This window comes from Osmerus eperlanus, chromosome 15 (assembly GCF_963692335.1).
Source record: "Osmerus eperlanus chromosome 15, fOsmEpe2.1, whole genome shotgun sequence".
NCBI classification, from domain to species: Eukaryota; Metazoa; Chordata; class Actinopteri; order Osmeriformes; family Osmeridae; genus Osmerus; species Osmerus eperlanus.
This window is the reverse complement of record NC_085032.1, coordinates 5956843-5983193: the sequence shown is the minus strand read 5'-3', so window position 1 is coordinate 5983193 and position 26351 is coordinate 5956843. Positions and strand designations below refer to the sequence as shown.

The 26351-nt window shown below is 47.3% G+C and overlaps 1 protein-coding gene across 4 annotated transcripts in view; it reads left to right on the top strand.

Annotated features, from left to right (window-relative positions):
• tpk1 (thiamin pyrophosphokinase 1) overlaps positions 1-26351 on the top strand; it is a 39325-nt gene continuing 12974 nt past the window's right edge. Inside the window, exons 1-8 of one of the 4 annotated variants that reach the window (XM_062479095.1) lie at positions 69-87; positions 483-538; positions 1128-1234; positions 2738-2812; positions 11033-11102; positions 15478-15550; positions 16623-16718; positions 20565-20711. In XM_062479095.1, coding sequence (XP_062335079.1) covers positions 1192-1234; positions 2738-2812; positions 11033-11102; positions 15478-15550; positions 16623-16718; positions 20565-20711 — 504 coding nt within the window. In that variant the 5' untranslated portion in view covers positions 69-87; positions 483-538; positions 1128-1191. The other 3 variants (XM_062479093.1, XM_062479096.1, XM_062479094.1) reach the window with 3 other exon arrangements.

Genomic DNA, 26351 nt, shown 5'->3' with positions numbered 1-26351 from the left:
AACACACTCTTTCCATTCATGTGCTTGCACTGTCGTTGACTGTTTACAATTCTCACCGGGAAGTCATGCTCGATGTCTGTTTATTTAGTGAGTATGCATTGGTTGTTTATTCAGTGTGTTAACAGAGTATCCGTTTACGGTAGGGAATATAAACCCGATGTATTCAAAACAGAGCGTATCTCGAGTGTTTGGTTTGGTTGTGTCAGGTCTTGATTTGTCTGACTTAAATCCCCGCGAGACAGCCTGAGTTCACCAAGAGATTGCCCGAGGTTTTCTGACAACTATTTTATTGATCAAATAAAGTAATTGGATTAGGAGGGATCAGACTGTCAGTTTAATGTAACTATCTACTGCGGGATGGTGTACCGAAAGCGCTGTCACTACTTGAATAGTTTAGTAGCTACAATGGGGAGTTATTAGCGTGTCGAGTTATTAGCATGTTGGGTTACATCTGTATAGAGTCGAAGGTCATTGTTTTTTAGGTCTGTGGAATGTTGGGAAACAGCGCTGTATGGATAAACCACAAGTTCCACAATAGGTAAACCATAAGTTCCACAATAGGTAAACCACAAGTTCCACAATAGATAAACATTACAGCGACTATGGTGACCACCTACACTTGCTATTTCCATTAGGCTACAGTTACTTTTTTTCTTCAATGTACAAAAACGCTGTGCCTGGATGTTAATCTTCGAGGAGGCGTGCACACTGCTCAAGGTTAACGACAGGTTATTATAGGCTTAAATATAAGCAACCCTCAGTAAGGACAGAGCTAAGTTATGGGTGGTTGTTGAGTTGTTAACATTTAATAGAAGCTTGTTTTTTCTGTAATTCTTAGAACTATTCTGAGTCTAGGAGGGAGTCAGGTGGCTGAGCGGTTAGGGAAGCGGGCTAGTAATCAGAAGGTTGCTAGTTCGATTCCCGGCTGTGCCAAATGATGTTGTGTCCTTGGGCAAGGCACTTCACTCTACTTGCCGTGGGGGGTATGTCCCTGTACTTACTGTAAGTCGCTCTGGATATAAGAGCGTCTGCTAAATGACTAAATGTAAATGTATTCTAGTCAGCTGTGTATTGTATGGTACTGACTGTGTGTGTGTGTGTGTGTGTGTGTGTGTGTGTGTGTGAAGGTGAGTATAGCCCTGAGTGACAGCATTTGCTCATGTGTAGAACAGAAGAGATCTCTAATTCGTCATGGATGAAGAGTTCACGCCTTTAGACTGCCTTCTACCTTCAGGTAACAACACACACAATACGTGTATGCACACACATGTGGCGCTCCCTTGTGTTCTCTCCTTTCTTCTCTGTCTTCCAGTTAGTGTGTTCGTGTCTGGGGTTAGCCAAGAATCCACTGATGAGATGAACAATGCTGCCTGTGCCTTCCTGTGCTCTCTTCTTCCTTACATAGTTTCAAGTGGAAAACACTTACCCAAGTTTGCTTTTCAATTGTGTGTGTGTGTATGTGTGTCTCCATAGGAGGCCTGTGAGTGAGTGTTTTTCTCCACAACGGTAGCCAATTAGGAGACCGAGCTGACAAATCCTGTCTTCCATTCCTGCCCTCAACACTTAAAAGAAGTCACCTTAAACTGTTTTGAAAAACGTCGACTGCGTCAACAGGCTATGTGTGGGCGTGTCGGCTTCTGTGTGTGTGTGTGCTCGTTTGTGTGAGCCTGAGTATATTAGTGATCTTAGATCCCTGACGGGGCTAAACTGTATCCCGACGTTAGTTTGAGTCCTGACTGACACCGCATTTCTCCTATGAAGACACGCGGCCCCTCTGTAATATAGCTAATGACTGTCGTCCCTCTAAAAGGCCCGAGGTGCTTCTGTTGGGGTGTCTGTTTTTATCTGGTTCTCCTCAGGTGCCGAGATAATGACTAGTTTATAACAGAAACAAAGTCTCCCATCTCGGTTTGATGTTTTTCCTGTAAAATTATTATCATAAAAAAAAAAAAAAAGATGTGCGTTAACTCCCTGAGCCGAAGCCTTTTGAAACATTCAGTACACACACATACACACTGGGTAATAATTCACACATTTCACATTCACCTGCTAAAGTGCCATATTTAGAGGTGTGATCACAGTGCTTGATGCCGTGAATAATAATTATCTTGTATTAGTGAAGTGTTTGTGATGTAGTTCATGGGGTTTAACAGGTCTTTTTTGTATTCAGCCCATTTATATTGGGGGGTGTGGAGGTAATTCAAGCAGTATTTTAGTTGAACTATAGCTGAATTGAGATTCAAAATTGAGATGATGTTATTGGTGAGATGATGTTAATAAGAGTTCCTTGACACCCACCACTGTTTAACTGTTAGAGCTGTGTGCTTCTGGTTTGTACTTTCTAAATGCATGTCTTAATTGTATATTGATTTGGATACAAGTGTATGGTTAATCTATTAATGGTAAGGCTTTCTCTGAAAATAGATTGGATGTGTTGTTTAGGACAGCCCAGTTCTGCTTTGATCTTTGTCCTCCGAATGAGAATGAGCAAAGCCATCGTTATCTTAGTTAGTTACCTACTTCCTGTTTTTGCATCGTGAAGGTAGCTGGACTAACCTTGAACTGTTGTTTGTGTTTCGAAAACATAAACTCACGAATCACGTACTCAAGCATTCTCTCCCTCTTCTCTCTCCCTCTCTCTGTCTCCCTCTTATCTCTCCCTCATCTCCTCCCCTCACCTCTCTCTCCCTCTTCCCTCCCTCTCTCTCCCTCCTCTCCCCCCTTCTCCCCTCCCCAGGCACACAGAGGATATGTCTGATCATCCTGAACCAGCCGATTGATCCAGGCTTCCTCAGCACAGTCTGGAGCAAAGGTACGTCTGTGGTTACACCCTAGCCAGCTCCACCACCAGGCTCACAGCTGTGTACTTGATCAGGCAGCTACACACACACACACACATATACATGCACACGCACACATACGCACAGGCACACACACATACGACACACACTCATATGCGCTCACATGCACAAACACACACAAGTACACACACTCACAGTGTGTTTCAGTGTGTACAGGAGAAAGTACTTTCATACAGCACATGTACAACAGCCAATTGGAGCAGATGTGATTAGAGATCAGAAAGATATCACAAAGGATTTTGTTGATGTAGTTTCAATTCATAGTTAATACTTATATTGAAGTTTTGTGGAGTTTTTTTTTTGATTTTTGGGATGTTGTTTCCAATACTGGGTGCTTTTATGGTTTAACGTCAACCGTAGCTATTCTCAAATCCTTTTAGGTATTCTTGAAAACTTTTTGGAGTGGTTTTGTTCAAATATTCAGGCTGTGGGTTGATAGCTTTCTGCACTTTTGTATTTTTTTCTTTAAATATAATGTTGTTCTTCGGCTATTTGACAGTTGAGGATTTGTGAGTTTGGCAGTTGTGGATGAGTTTTGAAGTGTAGGACTTTCACATCTGCTGTAGACAACCTGGAAATGCTGACGTTTATCAATACTCATTTGGAATGCCATCCATATTTCATGGTGTTGGGAAAACCGGCATATGTCCCCAGGTAAAGGTGTGTGTGTGTCCTTTAGGAAATGTGATCTCCAGATGGTTCACCTGAAGTTACCATTGCCAGGTCTCCACCCTGCACCCCCCCCCCCTCTCTCTCTCTCTCTCTCTCTCTCTCTCTCTCTCTCTCTCTCTCTCTCTCTCTCTCTCTCTCTCTCTCTCTCTCTCTCTCTCTCTCTCTCTCTCTCTCTCTCTCTCTCACACTCACACACACACATCCTTCTCTTTCCTCTGATGTCAAACCCCCAGGTTGCCTCCCCTCTATGGGAGAAAGAGAGCAGGAAAGGGGGGGAAGGAACGCAGGGATGGAGGGGTGCTCGGGGAGAGGGAGGGAGGGAGAGAGAGAGAATCATCAAAGGGAAGCTCATAGGAAGTACAGAAGGACAACCAGAAGTTTGGAAGAAGAAATCTCTCTCTCTCCTCCCTCCCTCCTCCTTTCCATCATCTTATGTGACAACAGACCACGGGTGAAAGGCAGAGGAATGGGGAAAAGAGCGCGGGGGGGGGGGGGGGCGAGAGCGGCGATGGGTATAGCCAGAGAAAGGGCTAGAAAGAAGTAGGCGGAGGATGGCAAGGGATCACCTGAGGTGGGCAGACAGAGTGACTCTGAAGGATGGAGGGAGGGAGGGACGGATGGATGGAGGGACTGATCGAGGATAAGTGAAAGGGCATCAGAACGAGGCGTGATGATCTGTCGCCTCGTCTGTTTGCCCGTTTGCCCTTTCTGGTACAGCCGTAAACCCCTGTGTGACAGACATCCATCCCACAGCGCTGACATTCCCTCCCGTCAATACTGCACTGCCATGAAGTGTGTGTGTGTCTGTTTATTCGTGTGTGTGTGTGTGAGAGAGAGAGATAGAGAGAAGAGTATGTGTGTGTGTGCCCCAGACTCTCCTTCCCATCATAAAGCATCTCTCTGGTTTCTGACAGGAAGAAGAACAGCATTGTGGGGGGATTATGAGGTGTTTATTTACAAGGTTATCTGCCGTCCTCATGCTCAGCACCAGTTCTCTGTTCCTCCACGTGGACACACTGATTTATGTGTGTGGGTGTGTGTATGTGGTGTGTGTGTATGTATCTGATTGACAGTTGTGAGATGATGTTTCAAGAACTACCTCTAAATTGACCGAAAAACAACCCTCTTCCTCTCCATGCAACCCCTCATCTGAATGTGTGTGTGTGTGATTAAGAGTGAGATACAGAGATATAGAGAAACAACACACACACAGACACACTTTTAGTATCAAGAGCTTGGAGTGGGTGAGTCATTCAATATCTAGGCATCTACAATTCTAAACAGACTGTTGGAAGCTCTGTCTGTCTGTGTGTGTGTGTGTGTGTGTGTGTGTGTGTGCGGGTGTGTGTGTGTGTGTGTATGTAGACGTGTGTGTTTGTTTGTTTGTGTGCGACTGCATGTCGCACACAAACATGAGTTTGTGTATAGATGTAGACGTGTGTGTGCTTGCGTGTGTTTGTGTGTGTGTGTGTGTACCCGTTTGCGTGGGCATATGTGTGTGTTTGTATCGGTACATTTGTGTGTATATATACGTGTGTCTATGTGTGTACATTTGTGTGTATATACGTGTGTCTGTGTGTGTACGTGTGTGTGTGTGTATACGTGTGTCTGTGTATATCTACCTGTGTGGGTTTTTCTGTATATATTGTGTGTGTATGTGTGTGTGTGTGTTTGTGTATGCAAGTACACTTGTGTGTGTACTTGTGTGTATTGAAGATGATTGATGGCTGTGCTGCTCGTCACTGCGGGGGGCTGCTCTGCTCTCGTTGTCGCTCCCTAAAGTTTCCATTTGATGAGTTTCCCGCCGTTTGCACCCTGTCAGGAATAATGAGTCATTTACATTCCAATCATCTCTGACTTACAGCATCGACAGCGGGGGCGAGGGTGATGAAGACAAAGGTACCAGACACATCTAGCTCTGTCACCCTCTCGCATCCTCCCAGACCCCCCCCCCCCCCCACACACACACACACACACACACACACACACACACCCTTTCTTCCCAGGACCCCCACCCAGTCCCAGACACATCGAGCTCTCTCATCCTGCCATGCCCCCCTCCCAGGACCCCCCCTGGTCCCAGACATCTCGTTTTCACGCCCCCCCCCCCCAGCCCCCTTCCCAGGACCCCCCTGGTCCCAGACACAGCTAGCTTTCCCATCTCCGCCCACCAAACACCATGAATTCACTGAATGAACAGCAGAATGTCAGTTGTTAGGTAATGACTCTGATACTAACATCTGGATGTCAGATGAGAGGTAATGACTCCGATATTAACATGTGGATGTCAGATGTGAGGTAATGACTTTGATACTAACATCTGGATGCCAGATGTGAGGTAATGACTCTGATATTAACATCTGGATGTCATAAGATGTGAGGTAATGACTCTGATATTCACATCTGGTTGTCAGGTGGGAAGTAATGACTGATAGTGGTCCTTTGTGTTGGTTGTTGACAATCTTTGCAAGCAGCTGAAAACTGGGACAGAATACCGAGGTGAGAATCCTTGTTGAGAAGCGGGCATTTTGGGAACAAGGACAGTCTCTCACATACACACGCACACACACACACACTGGGACTGCAGTCTGAGTTGTAATCAGGTGTTTGATAGATGCTTCGCTTCACCGGGGGTAGCCTTATGTTCTTGTTTCACGATCGCACAGCGCCTGTAACCTTTCAGCATGACATTTATACACACACGCCACACACACACACACACACATCCTCACACACGCATTCTCACACACACACAAAAACACACCTCACACACAACCTCTCTCACACCCCCTCCCCATACACAGTACACGCACACACAAATCCTCACACATACCCATACACACCACACACCCATTCACACCACACAGAGGTGATTTACTCACCTCGACTGATCTCCCTGCGGTTATAAAGGAATAACTAAAGTTGGGCAAAAGTTTATCCCCTCTCTTTCTCTTTCTCTCCTCTGCCCTCTCTCTTCTCATCTCCCCTGACTTTCTCTTCTCATCTCCCCTGTCTTTCCCCTTTCTCTCCCCTCTCTCTCCCCCCTCTCTCTCCTCTCCCCTCTCTCTCCCCCCCCTGTCTCCTCTCTTCTCTCCTCTCTCTCCCCCTTCTCTCCGCCCTCTCTCCCCCCTCTATCTCTCCTCTCTCTCCCCCTCTCTCTCTCCTCTCTCTCCCCTATCTCTCCCCCTCCCTCAGACCATCTAATGACCTGCAGGTGGAGGCTGGGGATTGGTTATTAAGAGACTCAGAGTTAAACCCGCGTCTCTCTGGGCTGCATGCATTAGTTATCTAAAACAAGGTGGGGGTGAACCATCACAAAGGCTCCTTTGAAGTCCTCTTCAATCTGTGCCGTACACCCCCCCCCCCACACACACAAACACACACACAACTCCCCAGAACCCTCCCACAACGCCCCCAGTACCCTCCCACAACCCCCTCATAACTTCCTTATAACCCCAGAACCCCCCTCCCCACCACCATCGCCGTGCCCACCCCAAACCCCTCGGAAAGACAGCATATCCGTTTGAATCACTGACAGAAACGGAACAACTGAATATGTTCGGAGACCCTTTCCTTCGGTTTCCCCCCCAAGAAGCTTGAATCCCATTAAAGGTGTAGCTGTAGACAGGATCTGCATATTCAGACGAGGGACGAAACAGCCTTTCTCCCGCGATTATCAGACACACATCCTGATGAGGTGGATTGGGGATATTACCCATGATGCCGCGGTGGTGAGTCACAGGGAATGGAATATGGCGTTTTCACGCCCAAAGGGATTTCGCGTCGGCTAAAAGAATCAAACGCAAATGTGAAATGTGTATGCTGGTGTAGCGGGGTTTGCTCGTTTAAGATTAGCAATACTTAATTTATAATAAAGTATGTAGTTCTTGGGGGCACCACCCTAATATTGGTTTAGGACATTAGGGAATCCTATGTTTAATATGTAATAATAGCCTTCGTAATAATCAGTCTAATCTTGAGGAATGAATTCGTTCTAAGAGTAGAGCCAATCGTAACATCAGTGAACACGCACGTCAAAATATCTTTACAATGAATTTATTCAAGTAAGGTAAACAGATCTTATGAAAAGTTGGATTATGGGTTTGATATGAGAGATTGGTTTCAATGAACAGAATGAAATGGTCTAACTTAAAGAAAGGCAGAAATTGTACAGTCAGTGATTACATCCTTACAAATCATAAACAGAGCTCACGCCAATGCCATGTCGAGGAGGAAAGAGCGTTAGCCATAGTTACGTTTGATCAGGGGTTGATCAATGATGTTGAGGGCGGTTTGCGCCAAAGGTCCATTTGAAGAATCTGAAGTCACAGCGCGGCTGCGCTGGGTCATGTGACTGAGTCTGCGGGATCTCAGTGAAGTCGCATTTGGAATTGCGTTTTTGGTTCTTCTGTTGAAACGTCCAGATAGTGACGCGTTCACTATGAAGTTGAATCTCAGGAGAAGCTTGGCGACGTCCTTTGGAACGCCAATCCTGATGGCGTTCATGCCATGGTCGGTTTCGCTGGAGTCAGAGATTGATGGTCATCTTAGGGCTTTATACAGTTCGAGGGAGGACCCGTCTGGGGTCAGATGTGGATTGGGGGAAGCTGGGTTCTCAACTCCCCCCTCCTTCCTTCACACCTACCAAAGGTGTGATCTGATCTTTGGCTGGTTCATTCGATGGTTCAAATATTGTTCTGGACATCTTGGTACAGTTACAAAATATAGTTGAATGATTGTTTTATTATGATAGCTTCGTGTAGATACCAAGAATGACGTGGTTATCTTTCAGGAAGAAGGAGTTGTTACTAGAATCAAGATTTCAGTGAACACAACATTAAAACAAAGTAACAAACATAACACAAATATCCCTCTCATAATTCTCCACCTTGTACTCTTGTGGTAAAGGTGAAGTCTCAAGACTTTCCTCAAAAGTTCTGATCAAGGTATGTTCTTTGTTCAAATCGCCGCCGAAACGGATAGCAAATGGTCGCTGGAGACGTGTTGTCTAAATCAGGCCCTTTGAAGCTTGCAAGCTAGCAGGAGGGCTGATTAGGTAGATTGGGGAGGCCCCCCCCCCCATTCTATGGTTCCTTTGCATCGGCGTTTGGTGGGTAATCAGCATACTGAGGGTGTCACAAGGGCTGATTCTGATGTGATTGAATCACTCTTCAGGTGTGGCAAGATGTTGGCTCCGTGTGGTCTTGTGGACCTCACTACATCCCCCCGGATGTCAACTTTCATAGACCGTCGTCGATGAAACTGTTGACATGAAGACAAGAGAAGAAAGACCACAGCAGCGTAACAGCATGTCACCCCCCCTCCCCAGACATTGGCATGGCTATGAGTGATTAAGCTATGACATGACATAGGAAAAAGGTTGAGAGGAAATTATTGAAACAAAAAGAGGCACTTGAAGTGGCTTACAATGGCCGTAGCAATTGAAGCTTTGTGACTAGGGGTCTAGATGAGGGAAAAGTTGTCGGCTTTCCAATCTTTTTAAATCAAACTAGTTTCAATAAACTCATTTAGGTTATGGTTACAATTGACTGCCAAAGACGTATACAAATAACAAATAAAGGTACAAGGTAATTATAGTACATACTTTACACAATTATAGTTACTAAGTAGCTTCTTGAAGTCAACGTAACTAAACCACATTGATGAACTGCATCTAATAATGTAACTTTAGTTTGGCAACCACTGTTATTTTAAAACACAGTTAGCTGTGGGAATAGTCAATGCTCTTTTCGACAAGCTATCGTGGCGGCATAATAGGTTACGTGTAGAAACTGCATTGTTTAGTTGCTTCTAAACAAAAGTCCTTCAGGACTAAGCACTACTGTCTGTTTCCCTGAACTAGACATGTGCACCAACGTATTAGTTGGTTGGTTAATTCACTTAACCAAATAGCTACACTATTAAAATAGAGGCTATAGTAAAGGCTCTTATGCTACTTTCCGTGAAGAGCTGGCCGAGGCAGATTACAACGTAAATGTCGGGGCAGCGGTGTTTCTGAGCACGCGCGTACCTCCGGTCAAACCTAGCCGCTTCCTTTGAGCTAGCTGGTCCCACACACACACTCGTGGTGGCGGTAGGTTACGTGTACAGAACTGCGTTGTTTAGTTGCTTCTAAACAAAAGTCCTTCAGGACTAAGCACTACTGTCTGTTTCCCTGAACTAGACATGTGCACCAACGTATTAGTTGGTTGGTTAATTCACTTAACCAAATAGCTACACTATTAAAATAGAGGCTATAATAAAAGGCTCTTATGCTACTTTCCGTGAAGAGCTGGCCGAGGCAGATTACAACGTAAATGTCGGGGCAGCGGTGTTTCTGAGCACGCGCGTACCTCCGGTCAAACCTAGCCGCTTCCTTTGAGCTAGCTGGTCCCACACACACACTAGCAGCTATTTCACGAAAAACAATTGAATACGCACACAGCCACTGTAGCCCAGGCACAGTAGTATTAAATACATGGTGCTACATACAGTTAGAGCTCGCTCTATTTTAACAGTTCGTTTCACAAAAGTTACGATTGCTCATTTCAATCTATCTTAGCCTCACACGGGGCGCCATTATGTAGCGGGGTTTGCTCGTTTAAGATTAGCAATACTTAATTTATAATAAAGTATGTAGTTCTTGGGGGCACCACCTCTTATTGTTAAAGGGATAGAGGAAACCTTATTGAATAATATTTAAATAATAGCCTTCGTAATAATCAGTCTAATCTTAAGGAATGAATTCGTTCTAAGAGTAGAGCCAATCGTAACATCAGTGAACACAACATTAAAACAAAGTAACAAACATAACACAAATATCCCTCTCATAATTCTCCACCTTGTACTCTTGTGGTAAAGGTGAAGTCTCAAGACTTTCCTCAAAAGTTCTGATCAAGGTATGTTCTTTGTTCAAATCGCCGCCGAAACGGATAGCAAATGGTCGCTGGAGACGTGTTGTCTAAATCAGGCCCTTTGAAGCTTGCAAGCTAGCAGGAGGGCTGATTAGGTAGATTGGGGAGGCCCCCCCCCCCATTCTATGGTTCCTTTGCATCGGCGTTTGGTGGGTAATCAGCATACTGAGGGTGTCACAAGGGCTGATTCTGATGTGATTGAATCACTCTTCAGGTGTGGCAAGATGTTGGCTCCGTGTGGTCTTGTGGACCTCACTACACTGGTGTGGTTGTCGAGAAAATCTGCATGTTTTTGTGTTTGTCGCGGTTTTTATATGTTCAAATGCCATCGTATTCTAGCAAGCTTTTCATAAACTGTGTGTGTGTGTGTGTGCGTGTGTGTGTGTGTGTGTGTGGAGAGATGGACAGGGAGGACTGGTGACCAAGGTCCAGCCACCGCCTGTTCACCTGACTTACTGAGCTGGGAAATTGTCTCAAATTTGCTGTGAGACTAACCATGCGTGTCTCTGTGTGTGTGTGGTCTGGGAATGTGTGTGTGTGTATGTGTGGTCTGTGTGTGTGTGTGTGTGTGTGTCTCCCACGCAGCTCTCCTGAGAGCATGTGCCGATGGAGCAGCCAACCACCTGTATGACATCACAGCTGGACACAGAGACAGGTGAGGCCAGCTGGACAGACTGCACTGTCTCTATCTACTCTCACTGTGTGTGTGTGTGTGTGTGAGTGTGTGTGTGTGTGTGTGTGTGTGTGTGTGTGTAAGGGAGTGTGTTAGTGAGATAGACAGAGGTTGTGAGTGTGTGTTTCCCTCTCAGCTGTACTCTAGGCTATATCTATTTTGCTGCTGACTTGTCAAACTAAGATCCTGTGTGTGTGTGTGTGTGTGTGTGTGTGTGTGTGTGTGTGTGTAGTAAGGCTAATGGAGGACTGTTTTCAGGACTAAGATGGATATTGAGCCAGTTCAGGGTACCTGAGGTGTTGAGCACATTAACACTCTCACAGGACACTTCAGTGTGTGTGTGTGTGTGTGTGTGTGTGCGCGCGTGTATGTGTGTACGCACGCACCTTGTCTGTGTCAGTGGTTGTGCTTGTACCATGTGTCTGTCTCTTTGTGAAAGTGTGTGTGTACTGTATACTTTTCGAGTCAGTGTTTGTGTGTGTGCTCTGTATGTGTTCAGAGTGTTAGTGTGTGTGCTCTGTATGTGTTCAGAGTGTTAGTGTGTGTGTGTGTGTGTGTGTAGGAGTAGCTTCAGCAGTGGACTCGATCGATCAACTGTCTTCACTGGCTGACATACAAAATTAATCTTGAAACCTCTTGTTGAAATAGTGTCACTTCCAGTGTACCTCCGCTGGTGGAGAGGAGAGGAGGGGAGGGAAGGAAAGGAGAGGGGAGGAAAGGAAAGGAGGGGAGGGGAGGAAAGAAAAGGAAATGAAAGGAGAGGGGAGGAAAGGAGGGGAGGAAATGAGGGGAGGGGAGGAAAGGAAATGAAAGGAGAGGGGATGGGAGGAAAGGAGGGGAGGAAATGAGGGGAGGGGAGGAAAGGAAAGGAAATGAAAGGAGAGGGGATGGGAGGAAAGGAGGGGAGGAAATGAGGGGAGGAAAGGAAAGGAAATGAAAGGAGAGGGGATGGGAGGGGACGGGAGGGGAGGAAAGGAGAGGAGAGGAGAGGAAAGGAAAGGAGAGGTTGTTATGTCACAGGAAGAGCTGGGGTTTATTACCTCTCTCTTTCTCTCCCTCTCCCTCTTTCTCTCTCTTTCTCTCCCTCTTTCTCTCTCTTTCTCTCCCTCTCCCTCTTTCTCTCTCTTTCTCTCCCTCCTCCCGCTCCGCACCATCTCTCTCTCTCTCGGTCTCTCTCGCATCCCTCCCTCCCCCCCACTGCATCAGAAGCAGTAATAGACACACCAGCACCTGTCCTGTTCACACGCCGCCTCGTTTAAACAGGGCACGCCGCCTGGATCATGTGTCTGACACATAGCTCATTACTGCCAGCTATAACTGTACCTACCCTCATCTGACACACACACACACGTACACACACTTACATGCGCTTGCACACGCTAGCAGAGTCACACAGTGATGGCTGTCCCCTATGGCTATGAAAGCCAGTCTTATGTCACATGCGCACACACACACACACACACCTCTCAGGGGATAGAATGCAGGGAGAGAGGGGGGCGTGAAAGAGGGCGAGGGAGGGAGAGGGAGAGGGAGAGAAAAAGAGAGGGCGATAAGAGAGTGAGAGAAGGGAGGGTTGGCGTAGGAGTGATAGAGAGAGGGGGGTGGGAGGGGGAGAGAGAGAGAGAGAGAGAGAGAGAGAGAGAGAGAGAGAGAGAGAGAGAGAGAGAGAGAGAGAGAGAGAGAGAGAGAGAGAGAGAGAGGGGGGTTATGATGAGGGTGGGAGAGAATCACATCCATTTACAGTTTAATGATGTTTCAAGCACATTATCTTGGCAGTAGGTATCAGTGTGTGTGTGTGTGTGTGTGTGTGTCTGTGTCTGTGTGTGTGTCTGTCCCCTCCCTCTCTCTCAGGTATTATTGGCACAGCCAGTGGGAAGTGACTCGAGGCTAAAGTTGTTCATCATGGCCCAGAAAAACATGATTTTAAGAACTATGGATTAGTAAATCCAGACACACACGCACACACACACCTCTGTCTCGCTTTCAGTCTCCATTACAATATGAAATATAAAATTGGTATTTGGGGCAAGAGACTCCGCCTACAAGGTTAATGAAGTTCAGTGTAGGACACGGTGTGTGTGCGGGTGTGTGCGGGTGCTTGAATATGTGTCCGGTGTGTACTTGAGTCTGGTGTGTACGTGGGTCTGGTGTGTATGTGTGTGTACATACGTACGTGTGATGTTTATATAGCTTATGGGGGCCTGTAATTCATCTGTAATGAACACAGCCCAAGGCTAGCAGAAATCTCATCTTATTATCCCAGTGCATGAGCTCTAATGAAGTAGATACCAGGTCCACACACCAGTGAGATGGAGAGAGAGAGGTGGAGGGAGAGATGGACGGCGGGGGAAGAGAGAGAGAGCCAAAGAGAGTCGAGAGGAAGGCAGGGGGAGGTGGCGAAAGAGAGCAGAGATGGAGAGAGGGAGAGGGAGGGCGGGTGGGAGAGATGCAGGGAGAAGGAGGGGAGTAGAGAGAGCGGAGGAGAGGAGAGAGAAATGTAGAGAGGGAGGGGGGCGGGGGGGGGGGGGGCAGAGCGAAACGGAGAAGAGATGGACAGAGAAGGAGGGAGAGATGGAGACGGAGAGAGGGAGAGAGAAAGGGAGGGAGGAAGTGAGTGAAAAAGACAGGAGAGAGAGTAAGATGGAGGGAGGGAGGGAGCGGGGAAAAGAGAAAGGAACAGGAAGGAATGGAGAGGGAGAGACTGTGCCCGTGTTTAGGTGTAATGGATTCAAACGTGGTAAATGAGCTTTAAAAACGTTCAAACCTTCTAAATGATCAAGAGGTGACTGGTAGAGAGACCCCCCAGTCCACCCCCTAGCAGAACCAGACACGGTCGACTTTAGCTGGGGAATATCTTTGTGTCTCTGTGGCTGTGTGTGTGTGTCTGTCTCAGTATGTCAGTTACGACGCCCAATTCTAAATGATACACGGTGTGGGGTTTTGTTTTGTTTGTTTGTTTGTTATTAAGAGTTGTTTTTGTGCTTCTAAGATGTGAAGGGCTGAATACGTCTCGATACAATGGAGAGGAGGGAAGGGGAGGAGAGGGGAGAACAGGAGGGAACGGGAGAGATGGGAGGTGTGTGTTTGTGTGTTTTGCTGATTGAACAGGAGAAGAGACGGAAGGACTAGGAGGGATGGAGAGAGGGAGGGATGGACAGATGGATGGAGGAGGAGGAGGAGGGGAGGAGGGAGAGACAGGAAGAGGAGGAAGGGGAAGAAGGGAGGAGGGAGGGAGGGAGAGAGGGATGGAGAGATGGATGGAGAAGGAGGGAGAGAATAATCCTGTATCTATTTCCGCAGCAGACCGGAACAATGCTCTCGCCTTTCACCGGCGACATCCACCCATACACACACACATACACACACACACATACACACACCCATACACACACACTCAGTGGTGCGTGAAATCGTTATGTTGGACCTGTTAATGCCGGCAGATAGCACGACCGTGGGACAACACCCGCTTGTTGCTTTTATAGACACACACAAATGAGCACAAACACAGACACACACACACACACACGAACACAGGCACACACACTCACTATCACACACACATACACACCCACGAGAATATACATACACACATGCGCACACACACACACACACACTATCACACAAAGGAGCATACACACACATACATACACACACACACACACACACACACTCGCACACATGTACCAATGTGTGAGGGATGTGTCTGGTATTCAACACAGCATGAAGGGCTCATGTCTATAGATTACCACACAACAGCTCAATAATTCTAGGGCTGAGGAAGGACACACATTCTGTGTGTGTTTCCGTTTATGTAAAACGGTCCCTGATAGTGGTCTGTGTAGTTGTGTGTGTGTGTGTGTGTGTGTGTGTGTGTGTAGAAGGCTCTCAGATAGTGTATAGAGAGTGTGTGCGTGTGGGTCTCAATGACACAGGTCTAACCCTGCCTGTCTGCCTGTCTTCATGTCAGCCGCGGTGTCACTTCCACCCTCTGCTCGCCAGACTGATAAAAGAACTGACACGCGCCCAAATTGTTCTCTCCTCCCTCCTTTCCCTCTCTCTCTCTCTTACGCTCTCTCCCTCCTGCTTTGTGTATCTTTCCCTCCCTCTCTCTCTTATGCTCTTTCTCTCTCTGTCCCTTTCTCTCTCTCACCCTCTCTCTCTCTCTCTCTCTCTCTCTCTCTCTCTCTCTCTCTCTCTCTCTCTCTCTCTCTCTCTCTCTCTCTCTCTCTCTCTCTCTCTCTCTCTCTCTCGCCCTTTCTCTCTCTCTCTCTCTCTCTCTCTCTCTCTCTCGCCCTTTCTCTCTCTCGCTCTCTCTCGCTCTCTCTCTCTATCGCTCTCTCTCCATCCCTCCATCCAGTTTTCTACCTGACTATATCAGTGGGGATTTCGATTCCATTAGTGCCGAGGTCAAAGCCTTCTACTCCGAGAAGGTGAGTACACACGCACGCGCACGCGCGCCCACCACGCACACTCGTGCGCGCGCGCACACTCATGTGCACGCGCGCACCAATCTGCAGATAACCACGTTGACCGGGGAATCGTTGTTGTTCGCTGTTTGGTTTCCTGTTACCCAGAACTCTGTCGACCTCTTCTCTGTCCCGCTGTTGAAGCGATGCCCGTGCGTCTTACCCACTCAGATACGACACCCACACGTACACGCGCACACACACACACTCAGAATTCGATTTATCCATGGATCTATGAATAAATGCAAACAAGGTGGCACACAGACGCCCAGGTCTGTCCTCGGTGATCAGGCAATGTCACTCATGTGGAGACTGATCAGAGCTCAGGATACACAAGTGTTTACTGTTTGAAATGCAGATGACACCTCCTCAGGGCTCCAAGAGCTCTTTCGCTCTCTCTCTCACACACACACACACAGTCTGTGTGTCTCTCCAGAGTCTTCTCAGACACTGGAGAGAATGTGTTGTTACAGAATGTAGATACTTATATCTGTCTTTATTTAGCAGAGAAAGACAGACAGACAGACAGACAGACAGACAGACAGACAGACAGACAGGCAGACAGAATCACAGAACGAGGGATGGTTTGGGGTATTCGAGGTCTTGGTATAAAGAGGGAATAAAACAAAACAGTCTCAAGACTGTGTGTGTGTGTGTGTGTGTGTGCGTGTGTATGTGTGTGTGTGAGAGAGAGAGTGCACGTTTGTGTGATGAGTTGTGGGGTCACCTGAATCATGTAGTTCTGGTTCCATTATGCAGAGAACAGGACTCAGGCTATCCCTTCTCTTCCTTATTCTCAGTTTATGTGTGTGTGTGTGTGTGCGTGCGAGTGTGGTGTATATATATGTGTGTGTATCGTGAAATGTGAAAAACATTGTGGGGCCCTTTTGCTGGGCCCAATAACTTCAAATGCTTTTTTTCAGGGGGTTTCAGAGTTAAGGTTAGAGTTAAGGTTAGGGGTGAGGGGTTAGTGGTTAGGGAACACAATTTTGAAGGGTTGGCCTCACTAGAAAAGCTAATATGTGTGTGTGTGTAGAGGTGCAGGTTGATAGAGACTGCGGACCAGGATCTGACAGACTTCACTAAGTGTCTGGCTATCATGGTGGAGGAGATACAACAACGCCAGCTACAGGTAAGATCACACACACACACACAGGCCTCCATGCATACGAGGCACACACACACAAACGCAAATTAAGATCTGCTAATATTTTCTTCTCTATGTCTGCCTACTTTTTGCTGTTTGTTGGCAAGCACAGTCACACACACACACACAGGCATAGACACAGTCAGACACACATACACAGTCACACACACACAAGCCATGTTGTCCCCCAAAAGTGGTGTGTTTTTAAGCGTTGCCATTCACCACATGGAGTGTGGTGAGTGTTTGTTCAATCACAGTGAGAGGTGCAATCACTAAATTTCTCACTGCTGATGAGCCAAACAAAACCTGAGAGAACACACACACGCACACACACGCACACACACTCACTCACACATTCACTCACACACGCACAAGACAAAAACGCAAAGCAAGCGTTAGCGTACATTGTTGTTTTGACGGTAACTCTTTGCCTTGTTCCAAATCAAGAGAAAAAAGAGATAGAGAGAGAGAGAGAGAGAGAGAGAAAGAGAGATCTAGGAGAGATGAGAGTGTGAGAGAAGACAGAGAGAGAGAGAGGAAAGAGGAGGGAGAGAGGGTTAGTTTGATGGAAACAGAGATGTGAAGTGTTTGGACTAGTTAGTGTGAACACCATCTTGTTGCTTTGATTTGATATGTGACTTTGGAAAGGCATCTCATCTTCATTCCCCTCTTGTTCTCTTCCCTCGCTCGCTCTCTCCCTCCATCCCCATCTCACTTCCTCTTCACTCTCCCTCCCTCTCTCTCTTCCTTCCTTCCTTCCTTCCTTCCCTCCCTCCTTCTCTTCCTCTCCTCCCCCCTTCCTTCATCCCCCTCTCATCTCCTCTTTCATCCTCCTGTCCAGATGTCAGTGTGTATCAAACTGGATCTAACCTGTCTGTGTGTGTCTGTCTGTGTGTGTGTGTGTGTGCGCGTGCGTGCGTGCGTGTGCGTGAGTGAGAGAGAATGAAGTGAGGGATTTGGGGAGAAAACACTTAGACAAGCATGCATTCCCTCTGACAGGTGAGAATAAGAAAGAACACACACACACACAGCCCCTTGATGGCCTGTCTCCAGCCAACAGGGATCCGTGTGTAGTGTTTCTTCCCCCAAACCTCCGTCAATAACCAACCAGACAGGCCATCACTCAGGCCTTTCTCAGCCTTAAAACCACTGCGTGTGTCAATGGGGATGCGCGTGTGTGTGTGTATTGTGTGTTTGTGTGCGCAAGCATGCGCGCGTGGGTGCGTCACCATTCCAAGGCCTGGTTATTAGTAGCCAGCTCTATGCTACACAGCAGCGGGAATCGTTTGTTTGTTTGTGGCTTTGTTTAAGACTCTGAACGTCTCCTGAACCGGGGGATATACAGTACACACTACTCTCTCTTTATCTCTCTCTCTTTCTCTTCATCTCTTTCTCTCTCTCTCTATCTATATCTCTCTGTATTTCTCTCTCTCTCTGTCTCTATCTAAATGTCTCAACCTCTCTCCTCTATCCGTCAGTACTGTTCTGTGGCTGTGTTGTGTCATGACAGCATTAAAAGAGTCTGAGTTACTGTGTTTGTAATCCCCAGTTGCTATAAACCCTTCAGCCTGTTTCTGCTTAGCTGGCCTTCCCTACATCACAAAGTCATCTATTTATTATGTTTAATAGACTCATTAGAGAGGATCAATGGGCTTGTTGGGAGATTCGGTGTGTATGTGAGCGTTCACGTGTATGAGAGAGTGTGTGTGTGTGTGTGTGTCTCCTTACGTGACCTGCGTCCTCGTCGAGTCGTCGACGACGCTGCTGACACGACGGTTCTGTTCCCCACTTTCATCCCGTCTGTCTCATTATCCCTCCATCATCTCTCGGGATGGGGCATAACTTTGTCGTTTACCTCGGGAGCCCACGCCATCCCTCAGCCAATGGGAGAGGGGGACGGCTGCGTTCCTGTCGGGCTAACAATGTCATCATCGTTAGCTTCCCTGGTGACGGTGCATGGGTGGTGTTATTTATTAAAAGAGTCCGTCGGTCATCATGGAGGACGTTCTCCTAATCTGACCAGTAAAGACCTAGCGAGATAAAGAGGTGTGTCTGACTAGCAGGTCCGGGTGAGTTGTAGAGCTCTAACTAGCAGGTTAGGGTGAGATGTAGCGCTCTAACTAGCAGGTTAGGGTGAGCTTGAAGAAGTCTAACTAGCCTTTAAGGGTGAGATGTAGAGCTCTAACTAGCATGTTTGGGTGAGATGTAGAGGTCTAACTAGCAGGTTAAGGTGAGATTGTAGATGTCTAACTAGCCTTTAAGGGTGAGATGTAGAGGTCTAACTAGCAGGTTAGGGTGAGTTGTAGAGGTCTAACTAGCAGGTTAGGGTGAGCTTGTAGAGGTCTAACTATCAGGTTAAGGTGAGCTTGTAGAGGTTTAACTAGCAGGTTAGGGTGAGCTTGTAGAGGTCTAACTAGCAGGTTAGGGTGAGATGTAGAGGTCTAACTAGCAGGTTAGGGTGAGCTTGTAGAGGTCTAACTAGCAGGTTAGGGTGAGATGTAGAGGTCTAACTAACAGGTTAGGGTGCGCTTGTAGAGGTCTAACTAGCCTTTAATGGTGAGATGTAGAGGTATAACTAGCAGGTTAGGGTGAGATGTAGAGATCTAGCTAGCATGTTAGGGTGGGATGTAGAGGTCTAACTAGTAAGTTAGGGTGAGATGTAGAGGTCTAACTAGCAGGTTAGGGTGAGATGTAGAGGTCTAACTAGCAGGTTAAGGTGATCTTGTAGAGGTCTAACTAGCCTTTAAGGGTGAGATGTAGAGATCTAGCAGGTTAGGGTGAGATGTAAATGTCTAACTAGCATGTTAGGGTGAGATGTAGAGGTCTAACTAGCACGTTAGGCTGAGATGTAGAAATCTAACTAGCAGGTTTAGGTGAGCTTGTAGAGGTCTAACTAGCCTTTAAGGGTGAGATGTAGAGGTCTAACTAGCAGGTTAGGGTGAGATGTAGAGGTCTAACTAGCAGGTTAAGGTGAGCTTGTAGAGGTTTAACTAGCCTTTAAGGGTGAGCTGTAGAGGTCTAACTAGCAGGTTAGGGTGAGCTTGTAGAGATCTAGCTAGCCTGTTAGGGTGAGATGTAGAGATCTAGCTAGCCTGTTAGGGTGAGATGTAGAGGTCTAACTAGCAGGTTAGGGTGAGATGTAGAGGTCTAACTAGCACGTTAGGGTGAGATGTAGAAATCTAACTAGCAGGTTAGGGTGATCCCGTTTGTTCCTCCATTACATACTGATGTCAACCCTGTTTAGTTATTTATAGTTGTTGTTGTTTGTTGTTGTTATTGGTGTTGATAAAATAGGGAGGAATGAGAGAGATCAACTTAGTCTCTGTTTTGATAATCCTCTTTTCGTCTCTGAGGAGGATGACGTCTGGGCAGAGTTTGTTTACATTCAGCATGTTTTGAGTGTGTCAAACAACACTGGTGTGTATGCGTGTTTGTGTGTGCGTGTATGTGTGTGTGTATGTGTGTGTGCGTGCGTGTGTGTGTGCCTGCGTGCGCGTGCGTGCAGTATGTGTGCGTCTCTTCTCCAGATGTGTGCCTAACCCAATTTTCAACTCATGAGGGTTCTTTCACAACTTGTCTTTAGTGGAAATGTACAGTACATACTGTTTTTCTCACACTCTGTAAATGAGGTGTAGAGAGGATGATGGGCAGAGGGGGGTGGCAGAAAGGAGGGGTAGAGAGGATGAAGAGGAGGGGTAGAGAGGATGAAGAGGAGGGGTAGATCATTTATGAGGGGGGACAGAGAGGAAGAACTTGATCCTAAAGTGAAAACCTGCACAGTGTGTGACGGTTATCCGGCTTTTAAACTATCCCCACCCCCCCACCCCTCAGGTAGACACCATTGTGACCCTGGGAGGTCTGGCTGGAAGGCTGGACCAGACCATGGCTTCAGTAGAGACGCTCTACCACGCCCTTTCCATCACACAGCTCCCCCTGGTGGTCATCCAGGGAGGCAGCCTGGCCTTCCTGCTCCGCCCGGTAACTACTGCACACACATACCCACACATTTGACACATACATACACACACACATACGCTAGACACATACATAAACACACAATAGACACATACATACACACACACACACACAAACACACACACATTAGACACATACATACACACACACACACAAACACACATATACACAGTAGACACATACACGGGGACACACATATTAGACACATACAGACACACTAGACATGAGACACACTACCCTTCAAAAGCTTGGGGTCACTTAGAAGTTCCCATGTTTTGGTAAGAAAAGCTTTTTTATCCATAAAAATGGAATCAGATTGATGTGAAATGCAGCGTAGACATTGCTAATGTTGTAATGACTATTTTAGCTGGAAACGGCAGACTGTTTACAGTCTCCACAAAGGCGTACAGACGCCCATTATCTGCAACCATCAGTCCTGGGATGTTTTGGCACAGTGTTTTTGCTATTCCAAGTTAATCATTTAAAAATCTAATAGTGGCCTCGATAACAGGCTCAAAATAGCCCCAAACAAAGGACTTCCTCTTGAAACCCGTCAGTCTTTTCTTGTTCTGAGGCAATTCCGAGAAACTGAAGATCTCGTACAACGTTTTGCACTACTCCCTTCACAGACCCGCGCAAACCGGTTCTAACCGGAATAGGCCGAGGAGGGAGGGGAGGGCCTGGTGGACTACCGGGCAAGAGGATTAGTGTCTGCGTCTGAGAAACAGACGCTTCCCAGGTCCTCTACATGAGCCGTTTTGTTAAACAGCTCCCCCTGCAAAACACCTCAACGTCAACGGTGAAGAGGAGACTCTGGCATGCTGACCTTCTAGGCAGAGCTGCAACGAAGAGGCCAGATCTCGGACTGGCCGATGACAAAAGATACAACGAAGACAGTGGACGGTGGAATTGGACAAGCTTGAGGTTGTTCGGATCACAAAGACCAAACGATGGATCCGGGAGGAGTGATTGAAGCCACCTGTCAGGCCTGGTCCCTGAGGTGGTCTGAGGGGGTTTCGGGGGTGAAGAACTGGGAGATGTTGGACAGGGTAAAGGGGTCTTGGAGAAGGAAGGCCATCACTCTGTTTTGCAACACCATACCCTGTGGATGGCGTTTGACTGGAGCACGTTTCCTCCCTCAATGCCACAAAGCACAGCTCCAAACTGTGAGAGATCTATTTAGGGAAGAGGCAATCAGCTGGTGTTGTGTGTGTAACGGAATGGCCTGCACAGTCACAAGATCTCGACCCTGTTTAGCTGTTGTGGGAACAGCTTGACCGTGCGGTACTCGAGAAGCAAGAAGCAAGAGGAATCAAACCAATCCGGGTGGGAGGTGCTTCAGGAAGCTCGCGGTGAAATCTCCTCAGATTGCCTCAGCAAATTGACAACCAGAAGGCTGCAATCGCTGCTGTTGGCTGGTGCCGATTGCTTGACAAAAACTAAGTTTTTAAGGACACTTCTTTTTAAGGTTACTTCTAAACTTGTCAATGACTGTATTTCCAAATCAAACTCATTTCATGTATGTTTTAAAGGAAAACCAGGACATTTCTAAGTGACCCTGAACTATGGAACGGTACTACATATGATATGAACACAGGCACACAACACCAGACATACACGTACGCACACATTCACAACACACCCACACACACACATCATACGCATGCACATAGTTCCCCCTGTTCTCCTGTTGCCCTCGTTTGTTTGGCGAGCGTCTCCTTTGCAGCAGAATAGCTTGCCTTGTTCTGTTTCTTCCCACCTGATTGAGTTCACAAGTCGACCGAGAGCCGAGGTTTGGATTTGAATGTAATCTTTTCGCTTGAACGATATTACTACATAGTAGTCTGTCATGACTTCTATTAACATCATGTCACACTAAACATACAGTCTCTCTCTCTCTCTCTCTCTCTCTCTCTCTCTCTCTCTCTCTCTCTCTCTCTCTCTCTCTCTCTCTCTCTCTCTCTCTCTCTCTCTCTCTCTCTCTCTCTCTCTCTCTCTCTCTCTCTCTCTCTCTCTCTCTCTCTCTTTTTGTCTCCATCCCTTTCCCCCCACTCGTCCCTGTTCCCCTTGACTTCTGTCGCACTCTCTTTTCCTCATCACTCTTGCTCGCTCTCTCTCGCGCTCCTCTCCCCCTATCCCGCCCACTCCCTCTCTTTCGCTCTCCCTCTTCTCTTTCTCTCTCGCCCACTCCCTCTCCTGCTTGCTCTCTTTTCATTGTTTGTCATTATTCCAAAGACATGTTGTCATTTACTGCTTCATAGCTGGACACCTCCAATTAATCTTTCTTGAGTGAAGGTACATTCATCTAATCTGTCAACGTTGTTCTGATTCAAGGAGAGAGAGAAGGGAGAAAGAAGAGAAGGGAAAGGAGAGAGGGGGAGCAAAGAGGGAAAGAGGAGAAGAGAGCGAGGAGAGGAGATGAGAGAGGAGAGGAGAGGAGAGAAGAGAGGGAGGAGGAGGAGGAGAGAAGAAAGTGCGAGAGTGTGGTACAGAAAGGAAGGTGAGTGTAACCTTACAAACAGGATGACGAGGCTCATTAGAGTCACAGTTGAGCGCGCAAACACCTCTCCGGTTTCCTTTTAAACTGTGGGCCACACTCGCGCACACTCGCACGAGGCATGCTCAGGCGGCACTCGACGCACGCCGACACATTAAAGCGCGCGCAATCCAAATCGCAGGCGGACGTTTTGACGAAGTTCCGAGGCGGGTGCGACACGGCAACATATGTGATACGTAAGAAACAATGGGAGCGTGCTAGCAGCGCTGAACAGAGCGAGGTGTCTGAGTCTGGTTCCTCCAAATAGATCCTTCTGTTCTCGCACGCACACAGGCGGGTGTTAGACATACGGCGTGCTTCACAAAGGTGTGGCTGATTTAAATGACAACGTCGGATTCAGCTGTTTGAGAACAAACACTATTTTCCTAAGTTAGGAGGGCACCTTGAGAACAGAGTGAAGCGTGTGTGTGTGTGCGCGGGCGTGTGTGTGTGTGTGTGTGTGTGGAGACTAGAATGCAGAAAGGCTGAAGGATAGCTTTGGTATCCTCTGCTGTACGTCGCTGTGTAGGGGATGGAGTATGAAGACCGTTTTCTACGATAGTCGTTTGGGTGTGTGTGCGTGTGTGTGCGTGTGTGTGCGTGTGTGTGTCAGGATCCATGTCTCTCTGTATTACTGGTTGGAGGGGGTAGGTATTAGAGGCCAGTCAAACCTGCTCATGTTAGTCTCCACTCTGAAGCTCAGCCATCCTAACTGCTTATACATCCACATGTCACAAAGCAGCTTACAACACACACACACACACATACACGCAGACACACACAGAGACGCACACAGACGCAACTTGGGAGGGAGTCAGGTGGCTGAGCGGTTAGGGAATCGGGCTAGTAATCTAAAGGTTGCCAGTTCGATTCCCGGCCGTGCAAAATGACGTTGTGTCCTTGGGCAAGGCACTTCACCCTACTTGCCTCGGGGGAGAATGTCCCTGTACTGACTGTAAGTCGCTCTGGATAAGAGCGTCTGCTAAAGAGCGTCTGCTTAATGTAACTTCTATCCGCTTTCGAGACTAACGCACACACTCACAAATGTTTATACGCACAACACACGCACACACAGACACAGCCCCAGGGCTAGTTCATCAGAAGAGTACTCCTCTCCAAGTTTCTCTGGAACTTTCCCTCCCTCCCTCCGGCTCCCTCTGCAAACGAGAGGAAAACATTTTGAAATGAACCCTTTCATGGAGGCAATGTTTGTATGTTCCTCTTTATTTCAGCAGCCATCATTATTTCCCATTTATCCCTGTGTCTGTCTGTCTCTCTGTGTGTGTGTGTGGGTGTGCATGTTTCTGTGTGTGTGTGGATGTCTGTACCTGGGTGCGTGTGTGTGTCCCTGAGTGAGTGTGTGTTTGTCTGTGTGTGTGTGTGTGTGTGTGTGTGTGTCTGTGTGTCAGTTGTATGTGTGTGAGGAAGAAAAAGTTCAATGTCAACTTTTCTTCTTTCAGCAATAGGGTCTTTATATAAAGATGGTAATTTAACCTCAAACCTACACACTCTTGAGCTAATATCAGACGGATTCAAAGTGTGTGTGAATGGTGTAGAAGGGAGAGTAGGTTACATTACATTACATTTACATTTTACATTTAGTCATTTTGCAGACGCTCTTATCCAGAGCGACTTACAGTAAGTACAGGGACATTCCCCCCCAGGCAAGTAGGGTGAAGTGCCTTGCCCAAGGACTCCACGTCATTTGGCACAGCCGGGAATCGAACTGGCAACCTTCGGATTACTAGCCCGATTCCCTCACCGCTCAGCCACCTGACCCCCAGGTTGCTATGACCAGACCACCAAAGAGACGGGCTCACAGGTAGAAGGAAAAGGCACGATTCAGACATGACACAACAACGACGGATGATGCGGTGATCCGGGTCGCAACCCACCAACCAGGTCAGGGCCCCCGTGGTTGTCCCCGCCCCGACCCCTCCAGGTCTCGCTGGGGGACATGGGAAGGCAGCGGCAGGTGTCTGAGCGCTGACCCCTGGATCTCCCTCTGGTGGTGGGGACATGTGGCTTCCCCGGGAGGGGAGGGGGCTTCCCAGTCCCTCCTGCACCAGGGGCAGCTGAGCCGGGCCTTAATGCAGCACCCCGCTCCACTGAAGCTGAACCCGCTGGACTCAGGAGAGGGGAGAGCCTCGAGCCAGAGGGAGACTGAGGAGAAAGGGTTCAAGGGTGAGAGAGAGAGAGAGAGAGAGAGGAGTGAGGGAGAGGGAGAGAGGGGGGGAGAGGGAGAGACCCTCGAACAATGAACAGTACCCGAAGAATACTGACAAAATGGGCATGCAGTCAATGCAAAAAAGACAGAAATTATGGTCATACAAAAAAAAGTCAAAATGTCAGGAAAAGAGGCACATATTCACACCGGGAAACAAAACTGAACACACATCACACATACCTACAAATGACAGCGTCTGGTAGCTTCCGCTTGCAGTGAATGCACTTAAAGAAAAAGCTCGTAGAGCTTTCTTTGCAATCAAACAGCATTTTAATAAAATAGGCCGATTCCATTAACGTTAGAATCCAGAAAAGATCATTAACATTTGACACCCATTTAAAATCCAGTCCTGAGGAAACCCTTCAATGTAATGCCCTTGCAGTCATGAAGTTAACCCAGAGAAGAGCCCCCTGTGTCAGCTGGTTATGAGACTAACAAACCAGTTACCACACCTCCCTCTCAGTCCATCACCCCCTTACTAACACCAAACAGAATACAACTAATTACAACAGAAACAAAAAATCCTATCTAGAACTCTGGGAAAAGAAACCAAAACACGAAACAAATTAGATTGGGGCCTACACAGAAACTACGAAATGGCTGAATATCTAGGCTATATATTGTCAAGGATGTAAAGCTGAGCCAGCTGCTCATTAAATACAGTGACCACACTCTTGCAATCGAAAAAGGAAGACATAGACAGAGATCAATATCTCCAAAAATGCAACCCGTTAATTAAAGACTCCACACAGCTTGATGTAACTAGAAATTAAGGATATCTCTGGACGAAGGGCGTACAGCAAGTCTTGCCGCTAGATATGTATCTCAATGTCATATTATATTGTCCCTTCAATGTGGACTGCTTTGGCAATATTGCTCA